General features: G+C 45.2%; 2 protein-coding genes and 2 long non-coding RNA genes across 9 annotated transcripts in view; 1 reads left to right on the forward strand and 3 right to left on the reverse strand.

Moving 5' to 3' along the window:
- ADGRA3 (adhesion G protein-coupled receptor A3) overlaps positions 1–8857 on the reverse strand; it is a 46060-nt gene extending 37203 nt beyond the window's left edge. The window contains exon 1 of the mRNA XM_083754843.1: positions 8277–8857. Within this exon, the coding sequence (XP_083610969.1) occupies positions 8277–8536 (260 nt within the window). The 5' untranslated portion in view covers positions 8537–8857. The remainder of the gene's footprint in view (positions 1–8276) is intronic.
- The window catches only part of LOC310852192, a 405418-nt gene that overhangs the window by 49015 nt on the left and 331689 nt on the right, over positions 1–24714 (reverse strand). Inside the window, exon 2 of the long non-coding RNA XR_014568024.1 lies at positions 18431–18457. This is a non-coding gene — a long non-coding RNA (uncharacterized lncRNA). The remainder of the gene's footprint in view (positions 1–18430; positions 18458–24714) is intronic.
- Positions 167–5121, reverse strand: LOC310852196. The gene is made up of 3 exons (XR_014568028.1): positions 3755–5121; positions 2521–3378; positions 167–2430 (listed from the first exon to the last, which is right to left on the reverse strand). It is a non-coding gene; the product is annotated as an uncharacterized lncRNA (long non-coding RNA).
- LOC310852117 (cytosolic beta-glucosidase-like) overlaps positions 22868–24714 on the forward strand; it is a 107836-nt gene continuing 105989 nt past the window's right edge. For all 6 annotated transcript variants that reach the window (XR_014567987.1, XR_014567988.1, XR_014567989.1 and 3 more), the window contains exon 1: positions 22868–22931. The gene's annotated coding sequence lies outside the window, so the exon portion shown is untranslated. The remainder of the gene's footprint in view (positions 22932–24714) is intronic.

Below are 24714 nucleotides of genomic sequence, written 5' to 3' on the forward strand. Positions count from 1 at the left end.
TTCTACCCAAATGCGATTTTGGTCTTAAACGCAGTGTAAGGGGTCTCTGTGGGAGTATATTGTATAAAAAATGGGGTATCAGAGTTTTTAGGGGGCTAACCAGGTTGGGATAGCTGGGATAGCACGCTTGTTGGGTTTTGAATGTTTTATGTAGATTTTTCAATTTCAATGACAATAAAGATTATCGTATTGTATCGTAATTATGCTATATATTTTTGTGTTTTTATATTGTAAACCACCCTGTGATCCTTGGATGAAGGGTGGTATAGAAATTTAATAAATAAAATATAATCAAGTCAGCTAAATAGAAAATAAGGAACTGAAGGGTGAGTATCTTCAATTGTTGTTTCACAGAACAGTTTCCTGGTCATTTTCAAATTCAATAAGAAAGTAGGTAAAGCAGTGGCTGTTCTGTAATAAAACTGTTCATTTGTATATATAAAATTTTAGTTTTAATTATTCTTTTAATGCAGATTTTTTTTGTTCTATGGGCTAGAGTTCATAAGTTTTAAGAAACTACATTCCATTTTGGGGGGGGGGGAATAATGTCTGAATTTTAAGTTGGAAAATATTGCAAAATGACAATCAAATTAATATCTGTAGTTCATGGTATTGTTCCAACTAGATATTTATCAGTCTTTATGAGAACCACATATCCAAGGTTAGAGAAAGTAACCAACTATACATTTGAGGCTTTATATTTTTCACTAGTGGTATTAGTGTTTTTGAATACCTCCCTGCTGGCATAGAGAAGAGCTCGCCTGTACTGGCAATCTGCAGACTCTTAAAGGTGCATCTATTTAGGTGAGTGTTCCCTTTCCCTTGATCTTCCTGATCCAACTGTTATACCTGCTCTTTTAACTGTTATGCTTTCTGATGCACTTGTTTTAGTGTTTTGATGCATTTTTTTAATTGTGCGTTTTAAATACATATGGCTTTTATAATTGATTTTATTCTTGTAAACTGCTTAGTAGCCATTCTGTCATGCAAGTGATGTATAAATTAATTAATTAAAAATAAATGAACAACTCTCACAGCCCTAATTAGGACTGGTACTCAACTTGATGACTACAAAAAAAACTGTTTGGCACCTCTGAAATTTGATCTTTTGGAGTGGCTGGAGATGGTTCTTTCACAATAGCTGCTTTGTTAGATCAATCCCAAGAGTCCTTCAATTTCCTGCAGCGGCTAACCAAATACTTTTTAGAAGCTTACACAGTACGATGGTGGGAAGTATCCAGTTGTTTGTCTCCACCAAACAGTACTCCGGGAATACAGATTCTAATCTAGCCACTGACAGATCTATTCTCTCTGAATTTGTCAAATCCCCTTTTTTAAGAGCCATTTAAGCTTGCGGCTTTCACTATATCCTGTGGCAATGAACTCCCTGAGTTAATTATATGTATATGAAGTACTTCCTTCTGTCTTTCCTGTACCTACTGTCAAACAATTCCATTTGATGTCTCACATTCTATTATTCAGAGGGAAACTCATTCACACTCTATACCATTCCTTCTTTCCCAGAATATTACAAGCCTTAGCAGTCATGTGATCACCTAAAAGTTGTGTCCTATAAAGCAAAGTAGTAGGAACACTTGCCAGAACCAACAATGAAATCCATCCTCTAGACAATCCTATAAACAAGTGGCAGTCTTTCCCAATTCTAAACAAGTTATACACACCATATATATTCCAAATGTACCTCTTGCTCAGGAGCTTATTTTATTAGTAGCGTGAACAAATATAGACATTATCTTAAAACTTAAAGGGCTAGTAGTTCATGGCATTCACACCAAAACCATTTTTATTACAGTGCCATTCTCCTCCTGCCATAAAGAAGAGTTACACTTAACACAATTAACCTCTCAACATAAATGACCAATACAATGCCTGTATCAATTATTGGGTGTCCTATTGCAGTCAGGCAAACAAGGTGAGCTTTGTATTTTTCTGCCACAAATATCTAGCAACAGACACCAAACGTTGCCATTACTACAGTGTTAAATTTGGCCAAATTTCAAATTCGCATGAAATGTAATTTCAGATGTAATGGACACAGAAATCTCTTTCTGCGTGATTTATGGAGATTCTTTGATACAGAACTTATATCGTTCTGCATAGAACATAAAAATTAGCTGCCAAGAGCTACATCACTATTATTTTACTTCATATGCCACCTCCCTATGCCTGCCAAGTCCCCTCAACACAAATATATAAGATGTAAACTCCAAGGTGATATTCTGGCAGTCACTGTAATGAATAGATCTGTAAAGGTTACCAGTGTGTTAAGATGTTGCTTATATGTTATTACCTAGAACTTCAAACATTTCCAATAGCTCCTGACTTTTCTTTGGTTATGGAATAATATCCCATACTGCCTCTTTGAAATGGATCTTGCACCTTGTGCCTCCAGATGTTTTTGGCCTACAACTCCCATCATCCCTGACCACTGGTCTTGCTAGCTAGGGATGATGGGAGTTGTAGGCCAAAAACATCTGGAGGCACAAGGTTGGGAAACACTCAACATGTTTAAAAATAAGCTTCACTGTGATGTAACAGGTATATAGCATAGACAAGGTCTCTTTAGCTTTTACAGACCTAGGACCCACTTTTAACCCAAATGTGCATTTGAGGACCCAATTCTTAATCTTTTACCATATATTCGCCACTGGTAGTGTGCCTGTTGTGACCCACCTTGGAACAGGCTGTGACCCACTGTTGGGTCCTGATCCACCAGTTGAAGACCAGTGGTATAAACAATGTTTATAAAATTGACAAAACCTTAGCATGCATATTTTCTCATTTATCTTTCCTATCCTAAAACTTTAAAAAACTGTTAAAAATACAACAAGTTTTTTAAAAATGCACAACCATAGCATTTGTTGTCCTTAATTAAGATAGTCAATATATTCCTAAGCAAGCAAACATTTTTGAACCTCATAAATTTATGATATATTTGAATTCTTCTCATTATTCTAAGCATTGTGGTTGTCTCCTTTCTTTTAGCCTCACAAGAATGCTGTGAGGTAGTTAGACATATTATATCCATTTTGCTGTGATACTTAAATGTTCAGAGAGTATGCATTTGAGTTCTGGATGTTGGTGGCAAACCAAAGACGACTGGTGATCGCCCTCATACCCTTTCGGTAAGCTACCAAAAGATTGGGACAAAGAGGGGGCTTGTGCTTTAACATTAAGTGAGTCATACCAGTGGCATCTCTGTTTATTTGCTTTTCTTTTTTAACTGAAAAGATAGTGAAAGGAGAAAATGGGAAAACAGAAACAAGACAAACGTATATGGCAATATATTGATATCAGGCAGGTGTCTTCATTGTATTCTTTTTGATGTCTGCTGAAGACATTCTTATTTAGACAAGCCTACCCAGATATTTAAGGGACGCGGGTGGCGCTGTGGGTAAAAGCCTCAGCACCTAGGGCTTGCCAATCGAAAGGTCGGCGGTTCGAATCCCCGCGGCGGGGTGCGCTCCCGTTGCTCGGTCCCAGCGCCTGCCAACCTAGCAGTTCGAAAGCACCCTCGGGTGCAAGTAGATAAATAGGGACCGCTTTCTAGCGGGAAGGTAAACGGCGTTTCCGTGTGCAGCTCTGGCTCGCCAGAGCAGCGATGTCACGCTGGCCACGTGACCCGGAAGTGTCTTTGGACAGCGCTGGCCCCTGGCCTCTTGAGTGAGATGGGCGCACAACCCCAGAGTCTGGCAAGACTGGCCCGTACGGGCAGGGGTACCTTTACCTTTACTTTACCCAGATATTTAGAAAAACTGTACAAGTTTTAATTTGTTTTAGTCCATTTCTATTGCATTTTTAACTATTTGAATGTTTCAAATTATATATATATTCAAATTGGTTGATGCTTTTTATTGTTTTCCTCTTTTTGTAAACAGCTTTGAGAGGCTCCCACCACCAACAGATCAAGCGCTATATAAATTGTACAAACTAACTAAAAGAAATAAATTTTTAAAAAATGAACAAAAGGCTGCTGGATGGTACATTTGGTCCGATCCAGCATAAGCAAAGGCATTCTTAGAATGCTCATGCAGCTCATGTACCTGCAGGAAAGCCATTATTTCCTAAAAAGCACTGTGAGTGAGGTGTGAATTGGGAGGTAGGAAAGAAAGATGTTGCCATTTACTTTATTTTCAAAGTGCAAAAGAGTGTTACTGCATCATTTACTACAGGGACACCAGGCATCTTCCATACATCCCTTTTCCTATATATTGCCTTTCCATAGTGAGAAACTATGCTCAAGTGGGAAGGAAAAAGTTGTTATTTACTTTCTTTACAAAGTGCTTGCATGAACAAGCATTATTACACTGTGTGACAAAAAAAAAAAAATATATGAGGGGGAGACCAGGCATGTTCCATGACATGCACACATTGCTTTGTCTGTATGCCACCTTTCCATAGCTAAAACACCACGCTATGGTGTGAGGCAGATGGAGGGAAAGAAAGATGGTGTTATGGGGTTGTGCAAAAGATGGTGTTGTGGGGTTGTGAGAAGGAGCGCTGTTACACAGAGTGACAAAAACCAATTACAAGAGGGAGACAGGACATCTTCCACACATCCTAGGGTTGCCATATTTCGAAGAGAGAGATAAGACACATTTGCCAACTTATACTTTTACCTATGGATCGCAATGATGGCTCTCATTTTACATACCCATGAAAAAGAGGACGCACCCTGTAAAAAAAAAAAGTACATAGGACAACCCCTAACATCCATATATTTCACATTATCTGCATGCCACCTTTCCATAGTCAGAAAGCAGGCTCCAGCACGAAGCAGGAGGAGGGAACAGAAGGTGTTGTTATAGTCAGGAAGACCAAATTTTTAATAAGGAATGGGTAAAGTTTATAACTTATCTTTAAGGCCACTGTAAACAGTTAAAATCATTAGTATGGTTGGGATAGCACTTGTAGTTTAAAGCTGAATTATGGACATAATGGAAGTAAAGAGTTTGGATTATCAAAAAAAGACGCGGGAAGAACTGGTTAATAACAGGACCCACATGGGGCGGGGTGGAAGTGCAGGAGATTCCTGGAATCTTGCTTTTATGATTGATGTTTGATGTATCTCTGTAATATTTTAAGTTGAAAAATCAAATACACACACACACAGTGGTACCTCAGGTTACAGACACTTCAGGTTACTGACTCCGCTAACCCAGAAATAGTAGCTCGGGTTAAGAACTTTGCTTCAGGATGAGAACAGAAATCATGCGGCAGCAGCAGGAGGCCCCATTAGCTAAAGTGGTGCTTCAGGTTAAGAACAGTTTCAGGTTAAGAATGGACCTCCGGAACGAATTAAGTACTTAACCCGAGGTACCACTGTATAAGTAAAAGGTAAAGGACCCCTGGACGGTTAAGTCCAGTCAAAGGCGACTATGGGGTTGCTACGCTCATCTCGCTTTCAGGCTGAGGGTGCTGGCATTTGTCCACAGACAGCTTTCCGGGTCATGTGGCCAGCAGGACTAAACCACTTCTGGCGCAACGGAACACCATGACAGAAACCAGAGTGCACGGAAATGCCGTTTACCTTCCCGCCACGGTGCTACCTATTTATCTACTTGCCCTGTTATGCTTTCAAACTGCTAGGTTGGCAGGAGCTGAGACAGAGCTCTCCTCCATTGCGAGGATTTTAACAGCTGACCTTCTGATCGGCAAGCCCAAGGCTCAGTGGTTTAGCACCCGCATCCCTATTTTTATATATATATATATATATATATGCTTTCGTAGATTTTCACGGGTACAGGAATGCAGGTTTTGGTGTCCTCGGGTGTCTTCCCGTGTAAAAGTTGGGGTGTCTAGGCGACGTTTCGACGAGGTCTCACTCGTCATCTTCAGGCTGGTGCTTTCGGCTTCTTGTTACTGGAACAGAGCGGGATCTCAATGTTTGAGTTCCTATAAATACTGTAGAGGGGGTGTGGTGTCTAGCCTCCAATGTTCTGGGCAGAGAGGAAGTTCCCAGGCTAGTGTGCCTTTTCTTCTTTTGTTCCTTAATTACTTGAGAGATACCTTGAGTGATTTCTTGAGTGATATCCTGAGTACCACTTAGGTGGGTCATTAGGTGTGGATTAGTTGCTAAAGTCTTTGTGTCTTGACCTCTTGAACTTTGTGAAGAGTTTTCCTGAGAAGATGGCTGTATTGCACTTAGTTGTGCTTTGGCTTGGCTTCGTGTATAGGGGCGAGCTGTGGTTTTGTGGCTTGTGTCAGCCAGATCTGTGTAGGGATTGCAGGGGGGTGCAGCATCCGGAGGTGCCACCATGGATTGGCTACTGGATGGTGTCAGTAATTCATCTGTGGAGAGGGTCTGGGTTTGGGTCTGGTGTGGTTGATTGGTGTTGGCGTTCTGTGTGCCTCTGGATCTGGTGTCAGTTTTTGTGGGGAGGGCTAATTTCCAGATGTCTGGCAAGCGGGATGTGTCGTCACGCTTGTTCATGTTGTGAGGGTGTTTCTCTATCTCGATGGCTTCCATGATTATTCTCTTGTGGTGATGTTCCGTGTTAAAGAGCAATTTGGAATCTGCAAAATTAATTTCTTCCTCTCTTTTCCAACACATGAAAGAAACAGGACACGAAATTAATTTTGCAGATTCCAAATTGCTCTTTAACACGGAACATCACCACAAGAGAATAATCATGGAAGCCATCGAGATAGAGAAACACCCTCACAACATGAACAAGCGTGACGACACATCCCGCTTGCCAGACATCTGGAAATTAGCCCTCCCCACAAAAACTGACACCAGATCCAGAGGCACACAGAACGCCAACACCAATCAACCACACCAGACCCAAACCCAGACCCTCTCCACAGATGAATTACTGACACCATCCAGTAGCCAATCCATGGTGGCACCTCCGGATGCTGCACCCCCCTGCAATCCCTACACAGATCTGGCTGACACAAGCCACAAAACCACAGCTCGCCCCTATACACGAAGCCAAGCCAAAGCACAACTAAGTGCAATACAGCCATCTTCTCAGGAAAACTCTTCACAAAGTTCAAGAGGTCAAGACACAAAGACTTTAGCAACTAATCCACACCTAATGACCCACCTAAGTGGTACTCAGGATATCACTCAAGAAATCACTCAAGGTATCTCTCAAGTAATTAAGGAACAAAAGAAGAAAAGGCACACTAGCCTGGGAACTTCCTCTCTGCCCAGAACATTGGAGGCTAGACACCACACCCCCTCTACAGTATTTATAGGAACTCAAACATTGAGATCCCGCTCTGTTCCAGTAACAAGAAGCCGAAAGCACCAGCCTGAAGATGACGAGTGAGACCTCGTCGAAACGTCGCCTAGACACCCCAACTTTTACACGGGAAGACACCCGAGGACACCAAAACCTGCATATATATATATATATATATATATATATATATATATACACACACACACACACACTCTCTCTGTCATACTTCGGGTTGAAGTAGCTTCTGGGTTTCACCGCTTGCGCATGCGCAGACGCTCAAAATGACGTCATGCGCATGCACAGAAGCAGCGAAACACGACCCGCGCAGTCGCGTCTTACATTTACTTCAGGATGCGAACAGGGCTCCGGAACGCATCCCCTTCCTATCCAGAGGTACCACTGTATATTAAAAGGAAGGTGTTGTTATAGAGCATGGGTAGGCAAACTAAGATCCAGGGGCTGGATCTGGCCCAATCACCTTCTAAATCTGGCCCGCGGGCGTTCTGGAAATCAGCGTGTTTTTACATGAGTAGAATGTGCCCTTTTATTTAAAATGGATCTCTGGGTTATTTGTGGGGCACAGGAATTCCTTCATTTATTTTTTTCCCCTAAAAATAGCCGGGTCCCCTACAAGGTCTGAGGGACAGTGGACCGGGGTTGTGCATTATTAGCAGAGTGAGGGGGAAGGAAACAAAAACAATCACGAGAGGGATTCCACACCCACCCACCCCCAAACACCCCACCACCTTTTTATCTGCACGCCGCCTTTGGCACAGCCCGAAACCACACTGAAAAGGCGGCTTGAAGGGGAGTGGGAAGGAATAATAAACAATGAGCCAAACACACGGGGGTAAAGAGCCGGGCCGAATCCATCAGTACTACTACTACTAAAAATACATTTTTATTTATACCCCGTCCTCCCCATACACTACCGAGAGAAGGAGAAAACCACAACGAATAATAATAATATTTAAAAAAGAAGTATGCATGGCAGGGACCCAATCCCACTCCCAGCGGATCCCGGCCCTCCCGCAACCCCTTTCCTCGGCGTCGCTTACTCACAGGGTGACCGTCCTGTTGGGGAGCCCGCCGGGGTCCGGGACGCGGGCCAGAGCCAGGCTGCTGCAGACCACCTTCCCTCCCGCTCCCGCTTCGGCCGGCGGAGAAGCCTTGCCGCTCCTGAGGCGACCGCCGCCTCCTCCTCCTCCGCCGCCGCCGTCCTGTTTGCAGCCTTCGGGCAGCCCTGAGGAGCCTCCGCCTCGGACCAGCGCCAGCGCCGCCGCCGCCGCCAGCAGCACCAGCGGAGCTCCCCGGCTCGCCATGGCCGCCTCCCTCGAGGGGGGGACCGCCCCGCCGCCGCCCCGGCGAGGGAGCCAGCGAGGCCTAGCGGCGCGGCAACCCGGCCATGAAGGGATTTAACCGAGGAGTCGGCGCCAACGGCCGAACCGAATACACACACACCTCACGCACGACGCCTCGCCCCGCGCGCGGGCAGCAGGGCGCATGCGCGGCCGGGGAGGACGCCGAGCACGCGCGGTGAGGCGCCCTGAAGCCGCCGCCGCCGCCGCCCTGGCTCTGTGGAAGGAAGGGCAAGCAGAGACATAAGTTTCACTGGGTTGTGATTTCGCCTAGCCCCGCGCGCGAGCAGCAGAGCGCATGCGCGGCCGGGGAGGACGCCGAGCACGCGCGGTGAGGCGCCCTGAAGCCGCCGCTGCGGGTGCCCTGGCTCTGAGGAAGGAAGGGCAAGTAGAAACCAGGAGTTTTGACTGTATGGGATGATGGGGGGCGCGGGGGGGGGGGGGCGGTGTGTATTTTCGTTCCAGTTTTGCAATTCCGGTTCTGGGCTGCTCTTAGCGAAGGGTGCGGGTTGGTTTTGGCTGGTGGGATTTTTTTAAAAGGGTTTTCAAAACTGCTTGCTTTTTTCATATTAAATTTGTATTATTGCAGTTTGGAGTTTCTATGCTATTCTTAGCGGAGTTTGTGGGGGTTGGTTTTCGCCCATGGAAATTTTTTTAAGGGTTTTCGAAACTCTGCTTGTTTGTTTGTTAAATTTGCATACCTCCCTTCGCCTGAAGATCTCAGAGCAGTTCACAGCATAAAAATAGAAAATAAAAACACAAAATACATAATAAGAACAAGAACAAACCCATAACCCTCATTTCCCGCAAATAAGTTTTGCAGCTTGTCCATAGGTGGTGTTATATGGCCGTTTAAACTCCCGTTTTGTGTGTTTGTGTGTGTATGCACACAAATAACTCTCTTTGTTCCTTAGTATATTGGCGCAGCAACAAAATTGCTAGCATATTTGCAAAGGCAGGCAGGGTCAGATATGTTGAGATTCCTGCATTGCAAGGCTTGGACTAGATGACCCTTGGGGTGCTTCCAAGTCTACAATTCTATGATTCTGTACATTTTTATGTTTTTATATTGTACACTGCACCATGAACCTCAGATGAATGGCAGGTATAGAAATCTAATAAATAAAATTACAGTGGTACCTCGGGTTACAGACGCTTCAGGCTACAGACTCCGCTAACCCAGAAATGGTACCTCGGGTTAAGAACTTGGCTTCAGGATGAGAATAGAAATCATGCAGCAGCGGGAGTCCCCATTAGCTAAAGTGGTGCTTCAGGTTAAGAACAGTTTTAGGTTAAGAACGGACCTCCAGAATGAATTAAGTTCTTAACCCGAGGTACCACAGTGGTACCTCTGGATGCGAATGGGATCCGTTCCGGAGCCCCGTTTGCATCCTGAAGCGAACGTAAGACGTGACTGCGTGTCTGGGCATGCGTGTATTGCTTCTTCCGCGCATGCACGTGATGTCATTTTGAGCGTCTGCGCCTCTGCGAGCGGTGAAACCCGGAAGTAACACGCTCTGTTATTTCCGGGTTGACGCGAAGCGCAACTCGAAAATATTTAAGCTGAAGCGTATTCATCCCAAGGTATGACTGTACAGTGGTACCTCGGGTTAAGTACCTAATTCATTCCAGAGGTCCCTACTTAACCTGAAACTGTTCTTAACCTGAAGCGCCACTTTAGCTAATGGGGCTTCCTGCTGCCACCGCGCCGCCGGAGCCCGATTTCTGTTCTCATCCTGAAGCAAAGTTCTTAACCCGAGGTACTATTTCTGGGTTAGCGGAGTCTGTAACCTGAAGCGTTTGTAACCCAAGGTACCACTGTATAGTGTTTTGTTATGTTGTCCCTCTCCCCTCTTGATGTGTCATTTCCTCTCTTTCCCTCCCCTTTTTTTATTTCCCTTCTTTCTTTTCCATGAGAATCATAGAATTGTTGAGTTGGAAGGGACACCAAGAGAAATCTAGTGCAACCCCCAACATCTCAACTGGATCATACATGGCATTCAACCTCTGCTTGAAAACTCCCAAGGAAGCACAGCCCACCACCTTCCAAGGGAGTCTGTTCCACTGCTAGATGACTCTTACTGTCAGAAAGTGGTTCCTGATGTTTAGCTGGAATCTCCTTTCTTGTAGTTTGGATCCCTTGGTTCCCGTCATACCCTCTAGAGCAGGAGAAAACAAGCTTGCTCCATCCTCCTTGGCTATCATATTGCCTCTCATTCTTCTCCTGTCCAGGCTAGGTAAAGGTAAAGGGACCCCTGACCATTAGGTCCAGTCGTGACCAACTCTGGGGTTGCGGCGCTCATCTCGCTTTATTGGCCGAGGGAGCCGGCGTGCAGCTTCCGGGTCATGTGGCCAGCATGACCAAGCCACTTCTGGCGAACCAGAGCAGCGCACAGAAATGCCGTTTACCTTCCCGCTGGAGCGGTACCTATTTATCTACTTGCACTTTGACGTGCTTTCGAACAGCTAGGTTGGCAGGAGCAGAGACCGAGCAACGGGAGCTCACTCCGTCGTGGGGATTCGAACCACCGACCTTCTGATCGGCAAGTCCTAGGCTCTGTGGTTTAATCCACAGCACCACCCACGTCCCTTCCAGTCCAGGCTAAACATACCCAATTCCCTCAACTGTTCCTCATAAGGCTTGGTTTCAAGACCCTTTATCATCTTGGTCGCCCTCCTCTGCAACCATTGCAGCTGCTTAAGAATGCTTGATGTATTATGGTTTTTGCTACACGTTGTTACAACATAATAGTAATTATATTTTAATAATAATAATAATAATAATACAGTGGTACCTCAGAAGTCGAATGGAATCCATCCTGGAGGTCTGTTCAACTTCCAAAATGTTCAGAAACCAATGCGTGGCTTCCAGTTGGTTGCAGGAAGCTCCTGCAGCCAATCAGAAGCTGCGGAAGTCATGTTGGACATTCGGGTTCCAAAGAACATTCGGAAACCAGAACACACACTTCCAAGTTTGCGGCGTTCAGGAGGCAAATCGTTCAATTTGCAAGGCGTTCAGTAATACAGTGGTATCTTGGGTTACATATGCTTCAGGCTACATACACTTCAGGTTACAGACTCCGCTAAGCCAGAAATAGTGCTTCAGGTTAAGAACTTTGCTTCAGGATGAAAACAGAAATCGTGCTAAGGCGCGGCAGCAGCAGGAGGCCCCATTAGCTAAAGTGGTGCTTCAGGTTAAGAACAGTTTCAGGTTAAGTACTGACCTCTGGAACAAATTAAATACTTAACCTGAGGTACCACTGTACTACGTGCATACATACATACTGTTGAATTTTATATCCTTGATTAAAGTTTGTGTTGTTTTTGTTGCTGTGTCATTGCATTGTTTTTATGTACAACCTGCAAGATATAAAAATCTAATAAAGTCAATTAAAATGAAAGATAAGACACTATGTATCTAGCAAATGAATATGAAAAAAATATTTTACTATATTATGATTATTATTTTTCACAATACAGGCGTTGTAGAGTACTTGGGTAGAAAAACCTATTAATTATCCTTGAGCTCAGGAGGCGTGCATGGTTGCTTTATGCATGATAACTCTGTAAAGGATGTCTATAAGCCCTCAATAAAATTGTAAATAGTTGTGGTGCCTGCCCTGGCTTTGATGTTCCAGTTCCCCGAAACGGAGGCATGTTGTAGCAGGCACTGATGTTGGCTTGTTAAAATAAAAAAATAAAAAGACATAATAAGAATCCAAGCTGGAATAGTAACACAATACCTTTATTACAGTCAATTAAAAATCACAAAGAATCGAGGTAGCATATGAGTTTAACAGAACTCGTCAGGCTCAGTGTGAAATCCCGGGCAGGCCGGGTCGTCCTCTTAAATACCTACTGGGATTGACAAGGCATCTGACCCTCACCTGAATCTCATAGCTCTCCTGTAGCTGTCTCTGATTAGTTATCATTTAACTCTTGGATGGTCCAAACTGTGCAAGTTTACTTAGAAGTAAATCCCACTTTATTTAGCAGAGTTTCTTCAGATGTTCAGTGGGTAAAGAATAGGCCGAAATCCTGCTCAGTGGGACTTAATCCTGAGTAAAAAAATTGTTGTTGTTGTCGTTTAGTCGTGTCCGACTCTTCATGACCCCATGGACCAGAGCATGCCAGGCACTCCTGTCTTCCACTGCCTCCCGCAGTTTGGTCAAACTCAAGCTGATAGCTTCAAGAACACAGTCCAACCATCTTGTCCTCTGTCGTCCCCTTCTCCTTGTGTCCTCCATCTTTCCCAACATCAGGGTCTTTTCCAGGGAGTCTTCTCTTCTCATGAGGTGGCCAAAGTATTGGAGCCTCAGCTTCAGGATCTGTCCTTCCAGTGAGCACTCCTTCATAGATTGCTGCCTTGCCGTGGCGAAGGGGCTTGAATAACTCAGAGAAGCTATGAACTATGCAGAGCAGGGCACCCAAGATGAACAAGTCATAGTGGAGAGTTTTGACCAAACGTGATCCACCTGGAGGAGGAACCGGCAAGCCACTTCAGTATCCCTGCCAAGAAAACTCCATGGACAAAGACAACAGGCATATAAAAGTAAAAAAAAAAAATATTTAAGGGTTATACTACATGACTGAAATCTTATGCATGCTTATCTGTGCTTTTGGGTGAACATGTATAGGACTGGCCTGTGCTGGCCTTTTCATTCATGTCATTGTTCCTGTGCACGGTACACTTGGGGTTTTGTCAAGCTTTTTAATGTGTAATGTTTTATTATGCTTTTATAGATGTTGGAAGCTTCCCAGAGTTTCTGGGGCAACCCAGTCAGATGGGTGAGGTACAAATAATAAAATCATTATGATAAAACTATAAACTATTGGTATGAGAAAGAGCGTCTGGGGAAAATGGGTGTCATGCAAGTACACTCATCCCAGAACTATTAAATTGTGTGAGGCTTCCTGATGAACGTATACAAATCACCATTAGTTGCTGGGCAGTGTTTGGAAGAGTTCCAAAACTTCATGAGAGATCAAATGAGAAGAACTGCACAGAGGAGAGTGCATTTGCCGTTCCTAGAAGATTTCTGTCCGCTATTCATACCTGTTCATTAACTGTGGATTCTACTTAACATATATGAGATTTAACATGCGATAACTGACCCTTATGCAATGTTTGTAGCGCATCTGCGTGAGATCATTTGCCAGGTTTTTATAGCCATGTGGGGACCACAGAAAATTCAATATAATTAGTATGCATAAGAGACCGGCTGCCCCATGCCTTGTTAGAAATTGAATAGATTCTGTAATCATCTGTAATGTTTGGTTATGCACTGAATGAAGTGAATGTTTCACTCACTGCAATTATTGCAGTATAAAGGCAAGGGACCTTTATAAATGGGAGACAAATCCCAAAGTAATATTTTTGTTTAATTCTATTTCAAAGTTTTAACAAGCACATCAAAAGTAGGCCCCTGTTTGGTCTATTAGAGAAAAATTAAATTACAATAAAACAATCTAAAAGTTAAATGTTATAGGAAGTTTTTAATGTTTGATCTTTTATTGTGTTTTTAATGTTCTGCTGGGAGCTGCCCAGAGTGGCTGGGGAAATCCAGTCAGATGGGCGGGGTACAAATAATAATAATAACAACTTCTTCTTCTTCTTCTTCTTCTTCTTCTTCTTCTTCTTCTTCTTCTTCTAGTTAATCAAAACCAACAATGTCCACAATGCAGTATGTGAGCTTTCAAGTTTCACTGAAGTTTTCCTCAGGCTTAAGGTTTCTATCTTTTTATTTCCTCTGCCCCTGTCCCTTTAGAAAAAAAGTATACATATTTTATGTATAGGTAAAGGTAAAGGGACCCCTGATCATTAGGTCCAGTCGTGACCCACTCTGGGGTTGCGGCGCTCATCTCGTTTTATTGGCCGAGGGAGCCGGCGTACAGCTTCTGGGTCATGTGGCCAGCATCACTAAGCCGCTTTTGGTGAACCAAAGCAGCACACGGAAACGCCGTTTACCTTCCTGCCGGATCGGTACCTATTTATCTACTTGCACTTTGACGTGCTTTCGAACTGCTAGGTTAGCAGGAGCAGGGACCGAGCAACGGGAGCTCACCCCGTTGCGGGGATTCGAACCGCTGACCTTCTGATCGGCAAGTCCTAGTCTTTGTGGTTTACCCAAAGCACCACCCACGTCTCTTTCATTTTATGTATACTAATGTCTTATGAAAGCTACAAAGTTAAAAATGAATAACAAACGGAGTGCCCTTTTGACAGTAACCTTTCTGGCATACAGAAATTCAACAGATAAAACTTCCTTTTGGTATAGAAGAGGGATGGGGAAAGCCTTTACCTGTTGGATTTTTGCGCTAGCATTTTTCTTTTAAGGTGTATTGTCTTTCCCGCCCCGGGAGAGGTTATATTTTTCTTGCAGACAATCCAATTGCTTGCTGAAACTGAGCATTTGTAGGAGAAAATTATATCAGGCTTCAATCCTAGAGACATTTACTAGGGAGTAAGATCTGCTGCCGATTAAATTTACTGCCAATGCGTAATATGGTGATTTACTTTGCAGTCTGATACTCACATTTCTGGAAGCAAGTCCCATTGACATATGCGGAATTGCACAGCAAGTTGGGCTAATCTGTAACTGGTCTTCCAGTTCCAGATACAGGGGTTTGGACTAGATGACCCTCGGGGTACCTTCCAACTCTACAATTCTACGAAAAATATGTGTGTGTTTTTGCAGGAAGAGGTGGGGTTTTGTTTTTTTCTTCCACCCTACACTCCATCAACCATCAGTTTAAAGACAAAAAAGATAGATGGCTTTCAGTTGTCTGTTTATATTTGAGCAGGAAAAAAACCCTGGCAGCACTTCAAACCCTCAGACATCCTTAGGGCAAGGAGAGATAAACAGAAGCTCACTTATCTTCTCGGGAAATTTCAACCTGTTTTCCCCTTATTTTAGCACTTCTAACTTTCTTTCATCAAGTCTGGTTTCCTTGCCTGTGTACATGATATCCAGGCATCAACAACAGCTCACTTCAAAGACTCTTTCTTGTTTTGTTTTCCCCCTTGAAGGGAATTTGAAGTTGTCATTCCAGCAAGGAAAGGATAAAAGTCCTGTACTTAGGAAGGACCGATCTTCAGTTGTTACCATTAAACAGGATATGAGCCAGTGTGGTATTGGTGTCTGCCGTGTTGGACTCGAACCCGCAGCAAACAGTAATAATAATAATAATAATAATAATTTATTATTTGTACCCCTGCCCATCTGGCTGGGTTTCCCCAGCCACTCTGGGCGGCTTCCACAAAGACCAAAAATACACTAATATGTCATACATTAAAAACTTCCCTAAACAGGGCTGCCTTAAGATGTCTTCTGAATGTTAGGTAGTTGTTTATCTCTTTGACATCTGGTGGGAGGGCGTTCCACAAGGCGGGTGCCACTACCAAGAAGGCCCTCTGCCTGGTTCCCTGCAGCTTCACTTCTCGCAATGAGGGAACCGCCAAAAGGCCCTCGGTGCTGGACCTCAATGTCCGGGCAGAACGATGGGGGTGGAGATGCTCCTTCAGGTATACTGGACCGAGGCCGTTTAGGGCTTTAAAGGTCAACACCAACACTTTGAATTGTTCTCGGAAACGTGCTGGGAGCCAATGTAGGTCTTTCAAGACCGGTGTTATGTGGTCTTGGCAGCCGTCACCAGTCTAGCTGCCGCATTCTGGATTAGTTGTAGTTTCCAGGTCACCTTCAAAGGTAGCCCCACGTAGAGTGCATTGCAGTAGTCCAAGCAGGAGATAACCAGAGCATGCACCACTCTGATGAGACAGTGTGCAGGCAGGTAGGGTCTCAGCCAGGTGGATTTGGTAGACAGCTGCCTTGGACACAGAATTGACCTGCGCCTCCATGGACAGCTATGAGTCCAAAATGACTCCCAGGCTGCGCACCTGGTCCTTCAGGGGCACAGTTACCCCATTCAGGACCGGGGAGTCCTCCACACCAGCCTGCCCCCTGTCCCCCCAAAACAGTACTTCTATCTTGTCAGGATTCAACCTCAATCCATTAGCCATCCTCCAACTGCCTCCAGGCACTCACACAGGACCTTCACCGCCTTCACTGGTTCTGATTTGAAAGAGAGGTAGAAATTTGAAAGTGAGGTAGTGCATTCAAAGTCAAAAGCCATGCCACTGGGTGGCCTCAGATGAATTGCTCTCAACCAAATCTACCTCGCAGGACTGTTGTCAAGATAAAATGGGATAAACCTGAAACATGCCACCTTTTTTCTTGGAGGAAAGATAGCATACACAGAAAGATTGCAGTGGGCAACTGTTTCCATACTGAAGGGAGCATTCCCTTGGAGATAATCTGACAGGGACCAAACGCCAGTGGTGGGCGGAACCAGAACCACTGATAAGTAGGAGATGGCAACAAACACTTTCTGGATTAGTGACTCTAGAATACAGACTGCCATGTTTTAATTTTTATCACGGCTACCTCTGCGGGGAACTGGCTTCTCTGCAAATCTGCTCTGGGCTACAAAGATGTTTGTAAACATGACATGAAGGTTGGCGACATTTAACCCCTCTTCTGTGGGAATCCCTTGCAGACGACTGCAGAGCCTGGAGACAGACAGTCAAGTTGTGCATCCACATAGCCTCCAAAATTTCTCCGATGGAAATAGGGTGTCAAGATGCTGTCAGCGGCTCCAGGCTGGTTGCCCAGGAAAGTATACAGACAAGGAAAGTTTCTTACCGCCGTTTTTTATTTCAATCTTTACAGAGAGAGGCTATAGATCCCAGCCTCTTGGATAATGGCGTTGTCCCGAGTGAATCTCCACCTCCGCCAGTCTCTCCCACTTCCTCATTTGTCACTTCTATGGGTGCTGCTACGTGCCCTCTTTCTTTGAGCTCTTTGCTCTTCTACTTTTAAGGCTCGCCGGGTTCTGAGAGATGGAGGTTCTGGCATGCTTTCTAATGACAACATGTCAGCCAGCTGCTGTTCTGGCTCCCCCATGATATTCCAGCTTTTCCCCTCATCTGCCTCTGAGCTGCTACCTGCCTCAAACCCTAAATCTATACTGTCTTTCTCCTCCCAGAAAGAGTCAGGATGGAGAGATCTCCACCATTCCTCCTCTTCTCAGTGCCTGACATAGGGACATCCTACTCCATAGTGGTACCTCGGGTTCAGAACTTAATTCGTTCCGGAGGTCCATTCTTAACCTGAAACTGTTCTTAACCTGAGGTACCACTTTAGCTAATGGAGCCTCCCGCTGCCACTGTGCTGCCATCGTGTGATTTCTGTTCTCATCCTGAAGCAAAATTCTTAACCCGAGGTACTATTTCTGGGTTAGCGAGTCTGCGACCTGAAGCATCTGTAACCTGAGGTACCACTGTAATAATAATTTTATTATTTATACCCCACACATCTTACTGGGTTGCCACAGCAATTCTGCGCGGCTTCCAACATATATAAAAACATAATAAAACATCAAACATTTAAAAAAACTTCCCTATACGGGGCTGCCTTCAGGTATCTCCTAAAGGTTTATAGTTACTTAAGAATCTATAAACGCTGTGGTCTAAACCACTGAGCCTAGGGCTTGCCGATCAGAAGGTCGGCGGTTCGAATCCCCACAATGGGGTGAGCTCCTGTTGTTTGGTCCCTGCTCCTGCCAACCTAGCAGTTCGAAAGCACGTCAAAATGCAAGTAGATAAATAGGTACCGCTCCGGTGGGAAGGTAAACGGCGTTTCTGTGCGCTGCTCTGGTTTGCCAGAAGCAGCTTAGTCATGCTGGCCACATGACCCGGAAGCTGTACGCCGGCTCCCTCAGCCAGTAAAGCGAGATGAGTGCCGCAAACCAGAGTTGTCCATGACTGGACCTAATGGTCAGGGGTCCCTTTGCCTTTACCTTTACCCTGCAAGTTCATTGTGTTTACTAAATTAAGGTGAGAGGATCATTATGACTATTAATTAAATTTGTTTACCGCCGTACACTGGCTCCCTCGGCCAATAAAGCAAGATTAGCGCCGCAACCCCAGAGTTGGTTACGACTGGACTTAATGGTCAGGGGTCCCTTTACCTTTACCTTACCTGGTTTGGGGGTTGCATAACTCCATACCCTCTAACTTTTCTCAGATGAAAAATAGGGACATCCTAAGGAAAAGTGGGACATTCTGGGATCAAATCAGAAACCGGGACAGCTTCTGTAAATCTGGGACTGTCCCTGGAAAATAGGGACACTTGGAGGGTCTGCATCCATAGCAGTGACCAGAGGAGGGATGTTTGCTGGGAAGAGCACAAAGAGAATACAGTGGTACCTCGGGTTAAGTACTTAATTCGTTCCGGAGGTCCGTTCTTAACCTGAAACTGTTCTTAACCTGAAGCACCACTTTAGCTAATAGGGCCTCCTGCTGCTGCTGCGCTGCCACCACACAATTTCTTAACCCAAGGTACTATTTCTGGATTAGTGGAGTCTATAACCTGAAGCGTATGTAACCCGAGGTACCACTGTAAACACCATGGCGCATCTGTGTCAGCACAACATGACACCATTGGCAGACTTGAGGATCTCAAATTCCAGCTAAAATCTGGTGTCCCCGCCCTCTCTTGCTCCGTTCTACAGCATTGTTTTGGGCCCCAGTGCTACTGCACTGGTTGAGCAGCCCTAAAACTGCCTCTGTGGACACCATCATCTGCCCCATCTGTAATAAAGCATTCTCTCCTGCATCGGTCTCTACAGCCACAGCAGGCGCTGTAACTCTCTGACAGTTTTACTTTACCCGCGAAGGCGGACTCTTCCATTGTCTCCTGAGAGAGGTGGATGCCAACTCAACTGAAAAACCTCTATCTAGAATTCCCAATGACAAACCTAGACAGCATCTTAAAAAGCAGAGACATCACCTTGCCAACAAAGGTCCGTATAGTTAAAGCTATGGTTTTCCCAGTAGTGATGTATGGAAGTGAGAGCTGGACCATAAAGAAGGCTGATCGCCAAAGAATTGATGCTTTTGAATTGTGCTGCTGGAGGAGACTCTTGAGAGTCCCATGGACTGCAAGAAGATCAAACCTATCCATTCTTACGGAAATCAGCCCTGAGTGCTCACTGGAAGGACAGATCCTGAAGCTGAGGCTCCAATACTTTGGCCACCTCATGAGAAGAGAAGACTCCCTGGAAAAGACCCTGATGTTGGGAAAGATGGAGGGCACAAGGAGAAGGGGACGACAGAGGACGAGATGGTTGGACAGTGTTCTCGAAGCTACCAGCATGAGTTTGACCAAACTGTGGGAGGCAGCGGAAGACAGGAGTTCCTGACGTGCTCTGGTCCATGGGGTCACGAAGAGTCGGACACGACTAAACGATTAAACAACAACAACAGAATTCCCCATTCTATGTAAGTCCATTCTATGCAAGGGTTTGAGAGGGTTATTCGCAGATAAGTAGACATGAGATTTTAGTTAGTTGCTTAGCGCAACCGACGGACACTGCTATTATTCTGAAAAGCAAGTGAAAGTAATTCTTTTCTCACTTTAGTGATCCAGAGAGGCAAAAAAGTGGAAAGAACAAACAAGAAGAAATGAATTATGGTAGGATGGGGAAATGGGACAGCTTCCGAATGCTGCAAGGCTGCAGGGACCATGTGAAATGAAGTCAGAGATGCATGTCGCCCACCCTGAGAGTTATAGAATTGGTTCTAGTCCCACTTTCTCCCGAATGATTACATTTTCCTGCTCTTTCAGCCCTTGCCCGTTTATTGCTTTCTGTAAGCCAAGACCCATAGAAGGCAAGACCCATAGAAGGCAATCCAGCACATTAAATCTGGGAGCCGTGGGATTCAATCCCTGCTCAGGTATGACACTCACTGGGTGACCTTACAAAGTGCCTGACTTGATCAGGGAAGAGGGCCTTTTCTCTACTGAACAAACTTTGAAGCACCCTCCCAAGGGAATGCAGATTTGCTGCCTCCTTAATGTTCTTTTGCCACACCGGGAAGCCCTCGCTTAATTGTTTTAAATACCTTTGAAGCTGTTTCTAAGTCTTTAATTTGGCTGTTTTAATTTCTGCTGCTTTTAGGTTTTTGGTCATTTTAATGGTAGTTCATTTTAGCTGATCGATGTTCTGAAGCAAAGCAGATTTTTTTTTTTAAAAAAAGTAATTTAATTAAATAAATCACAGAGCTGTTGTGAGATAAAATAGGATACCCTGTATGTGTTGAACTCCATAGACAAATGTCAAAAGTATACTACTGAGGCTGTGTAAACCTATAGGCAGCTGGAGTAAGTTCCATTGAATTTAGACTACTTCTGAGTAGACTGCCATAGGAATGTGCTGTAAAATCCATCTCAGTAAAATTTATCCATTTAATACACATTCTAAACCTATGTAAGAACAGTGTTAGTTAGCTTTCTAAATAGGAGCAAAGAGGTGGCCACTTTGTATGACTATTAGCCTAAGTAAAAATAATCACAGCAGACCCATTGAAATCTAACAGTTGCATCTAACAGTTATTCTGTTTGTGCAAGGATTTCCATATGCATAACCTAATTGGAGGCCCTAAACAGCCTCGGTCCAGTATATCTGAAGGAGCGTCTCCACTCGCATCGTTGTACCCGGACACTGAGGTCCAGCACCAAGGGCCTTCTGGCGGTTCCCTCACTGCGAGAGGCCAAGTTACAGGGAACCAGGCAGAGGGCCTTCTTGGTAGTGGCGCCCTCCCTGTGGAACGCCCTCCCACCAGATGTCAAAGAGAACAACTACCAGACTTTTAGAAGACATCTGAAGACAGCCCTGTTTAGGGAAGCTTTTAATATTTGATGCATTACAGTATTTTAATATTTTTCTGGAAGCCGCCCAGAGTGGCTGGGGAAGCCACTATTATTATTGTTGTTGTTATTTTCCCCTCCTCCATTCATGCACCCTCAAATCTGTCTTTTTTTTGGGGGGGGGGTCTCCACTGTATGCAGCAAACCTGAGAGCGCACAGGGGTGTGAAGGAAGACAAGAGGCTGGGGAAGTTTCATTGCACAAGCAGAACAGGGCTGATGTTGTTGCATAGAAGTCAATGGATTTAAGACCATTAATTTAAATGGGTGTGCTCTGCAGATGGCAATGAGTTAGAGATCACCTTTAGGCAATTGCGAACCACCCTTCATAAAAATAAATAAACTGAATAACAAAAAAATCCCAAGGCAGTTTATAATCTAAAACAACACAACTCTTTAAATTATTAAAGCTAGGTTTCTGAAACCACCCTACTTACAATTTTGCTTGTGGGTTTCCCAGAGGCATTGGGTTGGTTACTGTTGGGAACAGACTGTTTGTATGACTTTTTAGAAAAGGACCTTCTGAAGAACCCCGTATGGAGGTACATTTTTTGTTAAGGGACGAGTGGGAAGGTGATTGATTACATGATCATGAGCCTCCGATTATTGTCCTAATAAGAGACAATTCCATTTATGTATTTTTGCTGTTACTAGGTAAGGGTAACTTCCATAGCTGTCAACTTTTATTGCGAGGAATCCTATTCGGAATAAGGGAATTTCCCTTAAAAGGGGGGAAACGTTGACAGCTATGGTAACTTCTGTGGACTGGTCATGTTGTGCAGATGCCTGATTATTGACTTCCAAGCAACTAGAGTCATACCTTGAGTTGAACGTGCTTCGGGTTGAGCGCATTCGAGTTGTGCTCCATGGCAACCGGGAAGTAATGGAGCGCTTTACTTCTCGGTTTCGCTGCTTGCACATGCGCAGACGCTCAAAATGACGTCGCACGCATGCGCCAAAACGGCAAAACGCGACCCGCCGTCGCGTCTTGCGTTCCGTTCGGGATGCGAACGGGACTCCGGAATGGATCCTGTTTGCATCCCGAGGTACCACTGTACTCTATTTCAAACTTTAAAATGGAAAGCGTAATGTTGGTGGTCAACAAAAGAAGTTTAAAGACTGTCTCTAGGCAGATCTAAAAAAATGTAGTATAAACACTAACAACTGGGAAACACTGGCCGGCTCGACTACAAGCAGAATCGAGGTCTTGCACCTGTGGTTTGCGATGGGTTTAGAAACGCCGAATTCTGCCCAGGACTTGGTAGGGAGTTAACCAAACAAATCCGGAACATAGAGAATCTGAAGCGTCAAAGTGAATTTCAAAGAAAAAGAAGCCAGGGCATTCTGGGAGTTGTAGTTTTACCTACTGCCCCTTCCTATCTCATTTGTGGATCAGCGGGGAGTGAAAGAACTGGCGTTTGCGCCACGTTTGCTTTGCGTTTTGCAGCGAGCGCGCAATCTGTCGCTGTGCATTGATCGGTTCCCTTCCACGGTGGGAAGTGCGGGGAAGAGAGAGAGAGAGAGAGAGAGAGAGAGAGAGAGAGAGGCGGGACTTGAAAGGAGATCGTGTCGGGTTTACAGGCTTGCAGGGTAAGCAGAGACGGTCTGTGCTGGCAGTCTGTGGCGAGCAGGCTTGAAAAGCAGCATTGTCTGGAAGCCCGTGGCAACATGCGATGGCTGAAACGATGCAGCCCTTGAATTGCTATCCACACACTTTGCAGCCCTCTCAGACTGCATGCCATGAGATTCTCTCTTCCTTATTTGCTTTCCCCCTAGCCTTGTAGCAGCAATGAGTTGCCAGAGCCTCTGCGGAGCTTTTGTTGTTTATCCTTCCCCCGCTAGAACTCATTTCCTCCCCTTGAAACGCCCTCTTACCCTAGGATCCGCGACGCAGCTCAAAGCTCTCTTTGGGAATGGGGTGGGAAGTGGGAACGCCTTGCAAAAACTTTTTCCGTTTGCAGGAAATGGTCTGGAAACCAAGCCTGATGAGGAACGGTTGAGGGAGTTGGGTATGTTTTGCCTGGAAAAGAGACTTCAGAGGAGATTGGGTAAAAACGTAAAGGGACCCCTGACCATTAGGTCCAGTCATGGCCGACTCTGGGGTTGCGGCGCTCATCTCGCTTTATTGGCTGAGGGAGCTGGTGTACAGCTTCCAGGTCATGTGGCCAGCATGACTAAGCCGCTTCTGGCAAACCAGAGCAGCGCACAGATGCGCCGTTTACCTTCCTGCCGGAGTGGTACCTATTTATCTACTTGCACATTGACGTGCTTTGAACTGCTAGGTTGGCAGGAGCAGGGACCGAGGAACAGTAGCTCACCCCATCGCAGGGATTCGAACTGCTGACCTTCTGATCGGCAAGCCCTAGGCTCAGTGGTTTAGACCACAGCGCCACCCGCGTCCCTTCAAATGCCTTCAAATGTCCAAAGGGCTGTCACATGGATCATGGAGCAAGCCTGTTTTCTCCTTATCTGGAGGCAGCGGCATCGCAAGCCGCTTGGCGCCTTGGGCGGCTTGTGTGCCCAGCACCCAGGGGTGGGGCGAACAGCCCGTGGGGGCCGGGCAAGCCATCCATTGGGTGGGGCAAGCCGGGGCAGGGCTCGCTGTGTGGAGTCTTGCCACCACCTGCCATTTTGCAGGCGCCCGAGCCACCACGTCACTCCCAGTGCCGCCCCCAGCAGTGTGGCGCCCCTGGGCCCCCTTAGCTACGCCTCTGTCTGAAGTGTAGGACTCAAACCAGTGGTTTCAAATGACAAAATACAAGATTCTGACTAAACGCCAGGAAGAACTTTCGGACAGTAAGAGCTGTTTGACAATGGAAAGGTCTCCCTAGGGATGAGGTGGACTCTCTTTCCTTGGAGGATTTTAAGCAGAGCTAGGGTGATCTTTTATATGCCTGTTGTCTTTGTCCATGGAGTTTTCTTGGCAGGGATACTGGAGTGGCTTGCCGGTTCATGCTCCAGGTGGATCATCCCAGTACAGTGGTACCTCAGGTTAAGTACTTAATTCGTTCCGGTGGTCCGTACTTAACCTGAAACTGTTCTTAACCTGAAGCACCACTTTAGCTAATGGGGCCTCCTGCTGCTGCTGTGCCGCTGGAGCATGATTTCTGTTCTCATCCTGAAGCAAAGTTCTTAACCTGAAGCACTATTTCTGGATTAGTGGAGTCTGTAACCTGAAGCATATGTAACCTGAAACATATGTAACCCAGGGTACCACTGTAGTGATGTATGGAAGTGAGAACTGGACCATAAAGAAGGCTGATCGCCAAATAATTGATGCTTTTGAATTATGGTGCTGGAGGAGACTCTTGAGAGTCCCATGGATTGCAAGAAGATCAAACCTATCAATTCTGAAGGAAATCAGCCCTGAGTG

Source organism: Podarcis gaigeae (genome assembly GCF_964106915.1).
Source record: "Podarcis gaigeae genome assembly, chromosome: 9".
Classification (NCBI taxonomy): Eukaryota; Metazoa; Chordata; class Lepidosauria; order Squamata; family Lacertidae; genus Podarcis; species Podarcis gaigeae.